This window comes from Chenopodium album, chromosome 16 (genome assembly GCF_948465745.1).
Source record: "Chenopodium album chromosome 16, dcCheAlbu1.1, whole genome shotgun sequence".
Taxonomy (NCBI): Eukaryota; Viridiplantae; Streptophyta; class Magnoliopsida; order Caryophyllales; family Amaranthaceae; genus Chenopodium; species Chenopodium album.
The window spans coordinates 36,625,574-36,637,664 of NC_137849.1; the positions used below are offsets into that span (position 1 = coordinate 36,625,574).

General features: G+C 33.6%; 1 protein-coding gene across 2 annotated transcripts; it reads right to left on the reverse strand.

Moving 5' to 3' along the window:
• Positions 1-426: 426 nt before the first annotated feature.
• LOC145586429 (galactinol--sucrose galactosyltransferase-like) lies at positions 427-10,596 on the reverse strand. Of its 2 annotated transcripts, XM_081643269.1 has the most exons (5): positions 10,237-10,596; positions 4,392-5,626; positions 2,754-2,931; positions 1,399-1,766; positions 427-1,164 (listed from the first exon to the last, which is right to left on the reverse strand). In XM_081643269.1, the coding sequence occupies exons 2-5, from the start codon at positions 5,622-5,624 to the stop codon at positions 601-603; spliced, it is 2,343 nt and encodes a 780-aa protein (XP_081499395.1). In that variant the 5' UTR covers positions 5,625-5,626; positions 10,237-10,596; the 3' UTR covers positions 427-600. The 2 variants fall into 2 exon arrangements, with proteins under 2 accessions (XP_081499395.1, XP_081499394.1); XM_081643268.1 differs by lacking the exon at positions 10,237-10,596 and having other exon boundaries at positions 4,392-8,293.
• Positions 10,597-12,091: the final 1,495 nt, after the last annotated feature.

Consider the following 12,091-nt stretch of genomic DNA (forward strand, 5'->3'; position numbering starts at 1 on the left):
TAATTTATTTGTTTGGAATGCAATAATGGAGACATGTGCTTAAACTTGTCGATTTCTTATGTTCTACGTATCTAATATATTGTCAAAAACCAACGTTTAAAATGTTTGACAAAATAAATGTTGACTTGATGCTTTGCCTTATTCCTCACACGAGTGATATCCCATAATGGAGGCTAGGACCAGTAGTAATAAAATTTAAATAAGACGTGTACGTATTTGGAGAAACTTAGGAATCGAGTAGCAATATCATTAATATTTGTCACGGAACCTTTTTTTTCGAAAAATACATATAAATTCATTACCAACACAAACTGAAATAGGTTTTGAAGTGGTGTTATTATCTAATAGAAAGTAAATGTCTAGAGAGTTTAGTGAAATACAAAATGCTTATTGCACAAAAACATTAAATAAACATTTTCATAACTATTCAAGAAAACTACGTTCGTGACGATAAAATTAATCACTCGTAATTTTTCATGTACATCATCTTGCAATAGAAGTAAAACTCTTACAAAAGTAGTTTGGAAATAATTAGTTACACACATACTATACTCTCAACTAGTTAGTAACAATAAGAAAGTTCTTGATTAACATTGGAGCTTAAAATAAGTACTCAACCGTGGAAAAACCAGCATTCCATGGAACTTGAACCTTAACCATGTTCTCTTCATATTCAAACTCCATGTCTTCTCCATTAACTCTACATGATTTCGGCTTTTCAGAGGCGAAAACCCTCATTTCTCCAGCCCCTTTTACACCAACTTGAACCACCTTCTCCTCATTTTCTTCACTGATGTCAAAGGACTTAACTGCACCTCCGGAGTTGAGCATGTTTACAAGTCCAATTGGGGCAAACTCGACGGAGTTCCAAGGTAAGATAGTCACCGGAGAGACTACAATGAGCTCATAATCAAAGGGATCAAGTGATATTTCAATGGTCTCGGATGGCTTTGAGAGGACTAGTTGTTGTGCCTTGCAAAGGTACATGGCAAAACATTCCACTCCTTCAATAGGGAAGGGCTTGTGACCATTTTTCCATTCCACATCTTTTGGGCCAGTCTTGCATGATGTGGGTTTCGAATACTCTGAGTAGCATTGATTTCTTCTAAATTCGCGGTTCCATCCTCCTCCTTGGCAATTAAATACTCCAAGAACTCCATTAAACTGTAATAAATAAATACAACTTTTGTTAAGCTTCAGAAAATCATCAACAATTAGAACCCCTAATATGGATATTGTTAAGACGAGTTCAGCTAATTGTCTAACAGTTTGGCACGTAAACTTAAACATCAACAATTAGAACAAACCCCTAATATAGATATTGTTATGATTTCAACTAATTGTCTAACAGTTTGACAAGTAAACTTGAAAAAAGCTATTAGAAAAATGCTTAGCTACCTTATTGAGGTTCCAAATTTTGAGCATAGTTTTGCCATCATGCAAAGGATCAACAAAGAGACAATCCCTAGTAGGAAGTGCATAGTACTCGCAACGAAGGATTGAACCATCAGGCATGACTAGCCTCTTGAGTAATGAGTAGTTGTGCTTGCCAACGGCGTCGCTAACATAAATCGGTCCACCAGAGATTGCACGAGAAGCAGCATGAAACTCGGCACATGGGTGGGTTGATTGAAACATGTCCCAGTCAGGGTGTATGAAGTTGCCCATCCATAAGCTGTTGTACGCACAATGAACCATGTGACAGCCTTGAAGCCAATATGTACCATTTATGTCACCATATGGATCAGTTGGCCAAAAGTCGTCACCTGTTTTAAACAACATCACCCCACATAAAGAGTTACGACCATGTGTCAAAACAAATTATAAAATCATAAATAGAATCTTAAAAGGCCCTTAATTTAGTAACATTACGTTCTATTCACTTAAAATTTCCTTATCTTTTATCTCAAGTTATTTAAACCTGTGACCTGGACTTATCTTAGACCGACTTATGATTGTAAAAGAAGCCTAATAACCCTTATTTGATATTAATGAACATTAGTTGATCAAACTTATGTTAAACTAATTTTGTGCCCCGTGCAATGCCCGAATTATTTATTGAATTTTAAGATAAATTTATAATCTATACTTTTCTCACGATTTGCTATCTAGTAGGCATGTAATGACTAATAATAACGTTGGTGAAAATGTTCGATTTAATACATTAAAAAAAATTAAAAAATAAAATTAGCAAAAAATAAACTAAATGTTCAAAGCACATTGGATTGACCCGAACCCAAACCTTTGGGCAAGGGTTGAATATTTCTTGACTCATAACCTAAAGTGACCCAATCCAAGATGACTCATGACCCAACCCTAACCGATTAGTATATATTAGAAATGGATGTTTTACGCTTTGACCTACTTCTTTCGCTCCAAAAAAATATTATGAAATAAAAAATAAATTTATATGATAATTTTTGAGAATTATAATCTAATAATTTTTGAATAAAATTATAATTCAATTTGTAAATATTGGTATTTTATCGATAATAAAACTCTAAACTAACAATTTTATCCTAAAATTCTATCCAAATAGAATTCTTAATTAACTTTTTTTTATCATATGAAGTCTATTTAAATTTATCCAACGTGACGCGACAGTTAGCGAAAAATTGGAACGCCAAGTGTCACAATCTCGTGACCTGGCTAAAAGTTTAGTTTTATATATTAGTTATATGATTGTTTTTCTCTAAACAATTTTTTTTTAAGGTGAAATAAACGAAGTCTAAGAACAAAGAGGTTAAACGTACCAACACGACCGAGACAAATGGTCTCAGTGCCAAGGAGCATGAAATCGTTACATTGCTCCATGCTAGCAATAACACCATTGCCTTTAAAATGCTTCTTTACTGATTCAGTTATTGCCTTGTAGTATTTTTTGGCAAGTTCAACCCTCCCTCCATAGTCCTCTGCCATCATTTCCAACAACTGCAACATCACCAATTAACCAAAAACAATGATCATTTACAGAGCTAAAACACAAATGATGATTTCTTTGTACTCATTTTCAAGTTCATAGGAACCTTAGTTAAAAGGGTGTTAACATAACAACATCTAATTAGTGGGTACGTACAAATCTATACATATGTACTAAAAAGTGTTCCTAATACAAGATATGTGCCACGCGGCACCCTTCACATGTATTCAAAGTATGTCACATCACCGTAATATGCCACATACTTCATTTTACTATAAACATGTTTCAATCGGCAATAAAAATGCTTATTATAAGGTTTGAACCCAAGACCAATAACAAATGATTACTGTTCTTACCAACTTTGCTATCTTTGAATTATACTTCATATGCAATCATAATAGAATACTTTAATTTGTACGACACATCAATTTGAAAGCGTTTATTTAGTTTCATTAGTTATTATTGTTCACTTACTTTTTGTAATTTATATAGTTCATGATTTTATGGCTAAAATAATATGTATTGATATTCAAAGTAAAGTCTGGTGCATCACGCGGGCCACACACTAGTTAAATATTAAAGGTGGGTAGTTGTATCTCATAAACTATAATATTAATTGGGCAAAATAGAAAATCATTCATAATTAATGAGTCATAAAATAAGCACATGGCCTCCATATATACTGCCATGAGATAGGTCGAGTATTTATATAAAACCTACGAACATAAGATAGAAAACAATATTCCTAAAAGATATACTACCATAATCATAAATCCTAAAGATATATTCTCTAAATAATATCTTAACATAAAATAAACCTAAATATATTATTCTCCTAATAAAATCAATACGAAAAATATATCACACGTATATATTTTTCCGATATCCCCCTTTTTTCGAATACTATAAAACAACGGTCGTCTCAACTTTCAGTCTATTAAATTAAATTATACACACAAGTTACAAGTAACATACTTGTTATTGAATTGGCTGTTTATGATGGTAGTTACTATTCCCAATAGACGGTTATAGCTTGTTAACAAGTTAGTTTGCCCAATTGCTATTGCTTAAGATGAATATTTATTGACTAGGACAAGAGGAAAATTACCAGCCACAACTAACTTATCCTATTCCAAGACATTTTCATTTATGCCTAATAAATATTTGCTAAGGTCATTGGTCAAAACAATATAATGTCAACTTTTTTAATTTTTATAGACATATAGTGATACATGAATATCTTTAAATTATTCTTTTAAAAACTTTTCTTTCTAAACAATTAGGCATACATTGCGTATATATGAAGTTACTCGTAATTTATTCTATCATAATCAACTGTAACTTGTACCCAATAAATGATACATGAATATGTAATTGCTGTAAAGTCAAGTTCATGGTAAAAATAATAATAATTGTATTAAAAAAAATAATATGGAATTAAATTAAGGGATAAAAAATAATGAAAACTTACATGGATGACATCAACTTTGACTCCATCAATTCCACAATCCTCCAAGTGAGAATGTAACCCTTCATAGAGTTCATGGGCCAATTCAGGCTGGACCAGCCCAACACCATTATTAACAATTTTATCCACAGCTAGATCCTCCATTGTCATTTCAAGGCCCGGCGAGAGCTTCGGGGCAATAACTTGGGCCTTTGGTAAGCCTGGAACATTGGGCCTAACCCCTCCCCAATAGCCCATAAAAGCATGCCATACATACACATTCTCAACAGTCTTGAACTCCTCCTTAAGGTCCTTTACAAAGGCCTTTAACCCCATATTGGGCCTATCAACATGGTTGACATCCTTTGGACTCTTATAGTCCCTAAACTTGAAATTCTCCTCATACTTGATCAATCTACATGGCATTTGCTCCCCGGCCGACGTCCGGTTTATCCCTTCTTGGTCCGTGATCGGATCATCATCGTGGCAAATAGATTGCCACCCGTCATCTATAAGCAGGAGGCCGGGTGGGATGCCATTTTCGACGAGCCCCTTGACGCCTTCCCAAACACCTTGAGGCTCCACTTTGAGGTAAAATGCATCCCAAGTACACCATCCAAACTTGTCCACTATCCCTGGAGGACATTTCTCCTCCAATAGCTTGAATGTCCCTAAATGGGCCTGGACCTCCTTCATCATATCCTTAACCAATCTAAACGGGTCAGGCCCAGCCCCAACATAAAGAGCGGCCCGAAACGAGTCGCCAACAACTTTCGTGGACCCACTCTCAACGCAAACATCCACATAATCATCAACCGAACCGGGCTGGAGCGAGGCCCTAAATGGGCCCTCAATCAATGGAAGTATCACAACATAAGGCCGGTCCAAATCCTCATCCGACTTAAGGACAAGAATTTGGGTCTCGTGCTCGAGGTCCCGCCCATTGGACCCGGTCCAATGGGTGGTCCACCACACTTTAAACCTGAAAATACTCATGAAAGGAACATCCTTAAGCTGGCCCACAGGCACAACATGCCGGGCTTCCGGCCCGGAAGCATCAAAGCCCACAAAAAGCCCACCAAAACCCTCCTTCTTAGTCCCCTTGATGTTAGATGGTACGTTGGACAGTATAACATGACCATCCACCATGAAATTTGACTCTTTCAAGGTAACAACTGGAGACGTGCCATCACAACCATCATGATTAGTAACTACATCCGACGTCCCGGTATTCGTCTTGCTTATGCTCGGAGCCATATCTATGGACAATTTGTTGCTCAAAATTGTATGAAAAAATAAGCTCAAAAGAAATGAGAACTTTTTTTTTTTTTGGCAACTACACAAAAACTAAAGAATATGGTAGTAACTATATAGATATATATACACCATAAAAGTAAATAAATAAAAATGGAAATAAATGGTGATAATTTTTTTAACTTTAATGGAATTCCCTAGAAGTTTGAGGTAGAGCTTGTAGTTGAAGATGTAAAGAACATGATCGGAAGGTGCTTAATTTATAGGCATTTATACGTATGAATGTATGATATGATAGCATGAATGTAATGGTGGGGTCACAAATTTTTAATTCAAAATAAATAAAACGGGAATCACCGAGTCTAAGCTAAATTTTAGAAAATATTTTGGTTGTATTATGAAAAGGGTCCCACTCTTTAAGATTTTTGGACCTAGATCATGTTGAATTGTTTTTTTTTTTTTTTTTTTTTTTCCAATTGACATAAAATAAGATGATGTGGGGTTTAATTTTAATTTGTAGGATTATCCATTGAAAATGTATCTTTTTCTTGGGCGTGATTTATGGTGATGGACTAGTTATGTACCGACGCTTTTAATTTTTAGAGTAAATAATTAAGGGTTTGTTCTCATTGACTGAATTGAGCTGAATTGAATTGAACTGAACCGAATTTATTGGAGCTGAACTGAATATTTTATGAGAGAAGGAAATTAAGATAAGAACTGAACTGGACTTATTGGAGCTGAATTGAACGGAACTTAAAATAAGCTGAATAGAACAGGCCTTAAATAATGACATTTAATTAAGATTGGCGTGTATTTATTATGCTCTACGGAGTATGCATGTAGTTTTTGTATAGTTTTCAACTTTAATTGAGTCAAATGAGTCAGTTTGGGTTAGGTTTAAATCAATTCATACGGAGTAATTTCTCTTGATTTTTTTGCTCTATCTGACTCTATACCATCTTTAAGATGTGTATTCAAATCTCCACTTCTATTAGCATAAAAATTATAAAAAATTATTATTATTAAAATATACAATGAGGTGATTCTATCATAATCCTACATGAATATATTATCACCTATAAATTAAACAAGAATTCATGGTCAAAGTTTTATAAGTTTTTATCACCCATATATTTACAATGAGGCAAAAATAAGGGACGGAGGGAATAACTTTGTAATTTGTATACCAACTTTTAGAGAACCAAAATTGCAATCTAGAGGGTTTTTTTTGTTCCCTCTAGGGTTTTTCTCTTGGGAGGGTTTTTCTAGCCTTCATTGCTAGCTTTTTTCAAAAAAAAATTAAGGTTTTCCTTCTCTCTTCTCCATTTTCTCTTGGTCTTAGTTGTGAATCTTTATAAGGGCTTCCACTGGTGTTCCTACTGATGGTAAGCCTCCAAAAGCCTTTTAATTGCTTTCAATAAATTAATCTCATCCTTGAGATGATGATTTTTCTCTTGAGTTTATTTTCTTTTTATGTTTGTATGTCAAAAATTGAAGATCTAGGGTTTCATAATCTCTACAAGAATATAGAGGATCACATGAGTATTTTCACTCAAATGACTACGTATCAGTGGATTTCAAGCTGAATCAGTGCGAACTCACATATTGTATTGCTTCAAATGAAGTTTTTTTATTAAGGCTATTGTTAATCAAATCTACGATATATTTAGTTTTAAGGTGTCCGTTTTTCTTCTTGTCAAAAAAAAAAATTGTAATATTATAATAAACATAAAAAAATTTTAAATATGAAAAAATAGGGTCAATTAGAAGGTAACACGTGGCAAATCACTTTCTAAAATTGATTATCCAATTTACTTAATAGAACGAACCTTCATTGAATTTAATAAATGCAAGTTACATAAATGATTCTTCAATTAATGATCAAGATACAAAGTATGGCCCTAGGCCGCATCCACCACAAGTGTTCAATTTATAAGTCTAAGAAGATACCACCTTAAAACCATATGACAATGAGGAGAGTAGTCTCTTAGTATTAGAAAGTGGATACACTTTTCACTTTTCTTCAATGTGGGATACACATTCAATTTTCACTATTATTTTTACACTCAATTATGTGGGACAACATTTCACTCACATATGTATTATTTATTCACAGGTTCAACACTTATTCTTATATATGTCTAGCCATGTAGTGTGACCACTTCACATAAAAGGTAATAACTGAGTATTAGAGGTTACGGCGATGAACAAATAGGGTTACTTTGATGGATATGGGAATAATACATTGGAAAAATGGAGTTACTTTCTAAAATAAGTGGAGTACGTTATTCGTTCTTGTATTAGTTGAAAGGATTAGAAAAAAAAAAAAAGCTATTTGAATGAGCAAATGAGATTACTTTTTTTTTTATTATTATTAATTGATATAGCTCATATATATGTATGAATAAAATGGGGTTACTTCTATAAATAAATGGGTTAATTACTCATATGAATGAATCAATTACATAATACTAAAACAGACACCAGGAATGACACGTGTCATTTCCTGGTGCGGTGCTGTCATTTCCCTCCAAAAAAACCATTTTCAATTACATAATACTAAAACAGACACCAGGAATGACACGTGTCATTTCCTAGTGCTGTCATTTTCCTCTAAAAAACCATTTCCAATAAAATAAAATAAAAATATTCCTACTTTATATTTTTTCAATATAACTTTTTTTATTGACAATAAATATACTTATAATAGCAAATATATATTAGTAATAATATAAATATTTCTTTTCTAAAAATGATATTATAATAATATATTTAAATCAAACTCTTTCATTCAATTTATAGTAAAATATCTTAATGTAATTTCTTATAAAATAAGAATAGACATACAAAATATAATTTATTTTATTATTCTCTTCATTTTTTTAACGTGCTACACAATTCTTTTGTTTTCGTTTTTATTTAATTATATTGTTAGTATTATGTAATTGATTGATGGGTGTCTTAAAAAAAATTAATAACTACAAGTATATTGTTAGGTTAATAAAAAATTGAGTTTTAGTAATAACCGTGCATGACACGGGCCCTAGACTAGTAAGAAAATACTCATGTGACCATACCGCATAATTAGTCACACACAAAACTTACCGAATAATTAATCATATTTTCTGGATGCATCTTGTGATAATTATTTATTTTTAATTTAAACTATGATTGATTTATTCATGGTTGTGTACTGTAGACCATTGACTTTTTAAGACACTACGTTGTGGTTTCCCTCAATTCCCACTCAAATACTCTATACATCTACTATTCTACTACTCCGTAATAAGGATTGTAGAAATTTACTTCAGATTTATTGTGTTTTGTTGGTGAATTAGTTAATTAAGTGGGCCATTAAAAACGGGTCATTGTCTCTAAAATCTTATGGTTAGTTATGTAAGGTAACGGTAATTACACGTGTTTATCGATTAGCCAATTACCAAGTCGGCCGACCATAATCATGTTACTCGGTTATTGGACACGTAGATCACTTGTCATACAAGAAAGTTAACAGTGTTTGGAAGTTGCCCATCAACTAACCACCCAACCGTTATGATTCAACTGCCTCACGTATGATAACCTCGTGTATGCTTAATTGCTTACAGCTTGCCCGAAGAATGATATCACTAGTCTAGTTTATAGTATCAACAACTAAGAGTTTTGAAAACGAAATGTGTTGATCAAGGATTGTAATTTAGGTTGCGCTGCTATATTTATGTACTTTCTCCATTCTCTTTTAAGTGTAATACTTTGACTTTTACATTAGTTATATATTTTATTAGAATAATGGAATTGAATAATTCCACCTTTATCCGGTCTTCTGAAAATAATTTCACCTTTAATTAATCCATAAATAATCCCACCTTTAACCTTCATCTTCTTTAACGGACCTTTTGACTCATAACCTATAGTTTTTTAAAATCTTCACAGGTTATTATTATTTTTTTTTTCCAATTTTTTTTTAAAAAACTTTTGCTCTTTTTTCTTAATTCTCTCTCCTCTCCACAACCACCACTGACACCACCACCACCACCACAAACACCACCACCAGGGGTGAAAGTTCAGTTTTCGGTTTAGTTTTTTGCCCAAATCGAAACCGAACAACTCTAATTCAGTTTCTGGATTTTAGAAACCACACCGCACCACTTTACTTTAGAAACCAAACCAAATCATATTTATTTCGGTTTCATAAAAAAAAAACTAAATCAAACCGAATTTTCATATCAAGCACCATAAACATCAAATTTTGCAAAAAAAAAAAAAACCGAACCAAACCACACCAATCAAAACCGAACCAAATCAAACCAATCCATACAAACATAATTAAACAAGTTTTAACCTTATCTCACCACCCCTAACCCAGATCCGCAAACATTCCTAGACATATTTACTATAAAGATCGAACTACTATAATCTCGAAAAAATTAAATATCATTGAATTAAAATTGGAATAAAAAGCACCGAAATATCAGAAAAAATTAGACATAAATTAGAAGTTTAGCATAAATTAGTAGAAAAAAAAAAACTCAAACCAAATTTTTTTTTTTTAAAAAAAAAAAAAAAAAAAAAAAAAAAAAAAAAAAAAAAAAAAAAAAAAAAAAAGAGGACATACCTCACATTCCATCGAAAAAACATCGAATTTGGCTTTTAAAAATTCGACCATGAAAACTCTAGATCTAGAGTTTTCATGGTCGAATTTGACATGAAAAACCTTTAGTTGATGGTGTTCTAAATCAAAACCTCGAACTTAGTTGATGTTGTTCGTAGATGGTGAAGGGGGCGAATTTGAAAGCGAATTAGTTGATGTGTTCATTAATGGTGGCGAGGAGAAAGACAAGAAAAAGGAAAAGATAAGAGGAGAGTGAAGGTGTGAAGCGAAGAAGAGGAGAGGAGAGAGAATGGGCAGAATCCGCAAGAGGAGAAGAGGAAAGGAGAGAGAAAGGGTGGAGAAAGAGAGTGAGAGGCTGAGAGTGATTGGGGTTTTTTTTTTTTTTTGCGCATTATATACCTAGGGTAATTTAGAGTTGGGCTAGGGTTTAATTGGATTGGGCCTATATTTCGGTGTGGTTCGGTTTTTCATTTTCGCAAACCGAAACCGAACCACACACCGAATTTTTTTTTTAAAAAACCCGAAACCGAACAACTTTCGAAAAAAACCGAACCAAATTTCTTATTCGGTTCGGTTTTCGGTTTGGTTCGGTTTTAACCGAGTTTGTTTCACCCATACCACTACCACCACCCACTGTTGCCACCTTAGAACGCTCACCTCACCCTCGCAATTCACCCTCACCCGCTCAAATTTCGAAAACAACTCCACACTCTCTTCTTGCTACCACTGCCCACCACTCCACCTTCAATCCCACCCTTTAAACACCACCACCCCCCAAAAAACCCACGTCTAGCCAACCACAATAACCCCACCCATCCAATCTGCATCACACATAAACTTTCCCTCCTCGCTGATACCAAGCAGCCCTAAGTTATTGTTACAACTCTACTCATCACTCTATCAAATCACATAAAACCGAATTAATCATATAATATAATTCATCTAATTATATACATTTTTTTAGTTATTAAGGAGATAATCAGAATTATTGAAGGCAAAAGCTCAAAAAAAAAAAGTTTTTCTTAATTGGGGTTAACTTGCTAGTGTTATGGGGGGCTTTTAGGGATTTTGGTGCTGTTGGTTTATTGTTGTCGTGGGACGAGGTGGTTTAATGGTGGTTGTCAATTTGTGGGGAAGCGTTGGTACGGTGTTTCTATGGAAGAGGGAGGGGAAGGTGGCTGGGAAACCATTGAAGGAGGAAAGGAAACAAGCTAAGGCTGGGAGGAAATGAGTTTTTTTTTTTTTAATATTTTGACCAATAGAAAATCGACATGTGGCATGTTACCTTCTTCAATAGGTTACTAACCCATCTAAACCGGTCATGGCCTGTTAATAGAAGATTGATGTCAAATGTGGGATTATTTTGGGAATATTCAAAGGTAGGATTGTTTTGAGAAGACCGGACAAAGGTGAAATTATTAGTTTCAATTTTTCCTACCACCTCCGTTAACAGGTATTTGCGACATTTACTAAAAACAGGTGCTAACTATTATTTGTAACAAACTATTTTTTTCTTAATATAATAACTTTTTTATGATAAAATGACCAAAATACCCTCATTTAAAAATTATTAGCACATAACACTACTCATAATTACAAATTATTATAACTATAATCTAACTCAATTATCTAAACTTTTATCCCAAAAAATCTGATTCATCCCTAATTTCATCTACCCACCATCTCTCTCCTCCATCTTCATCTTCATCTTCTTCCTTCTTCATTTCTCATTTCCTTCTTCATTTCTCATCCCTCATTTCTACTTATTTCGTGGGTGGGTTCAGTAAATCTAGTTTGTGAATGGGTTTCGTTAGATCTGGTAGGTGGTTATTTCGTGGGTGCTGGTGGTTCGTGGGTG

Bases quoted from the DNA above. Each gene is read 5' to 3' on its own strand.
- LOC145586429 (XM_081643269.1), bottom strand. From the start codon at position 5,624: ATGGCTCCGAGCATAAGCAAGACGAATACCGGGACGTCGGATGTAGTT. The intron at 2,932-4,391 runs GTAAGTTTTCAT...GTGATGTTGCAG, and splicing joins TCAAAGTTGATGTCATCCAT to TTGTTGGAAATGATGGCAGA. The intron at 1,165-1,398 runs GTAGCTAAGCAT...TATTTATTACAG, and splicing joins AAATTTGGAACCTCAATAAG to TTTAATGGAGTTCTTGGAGT.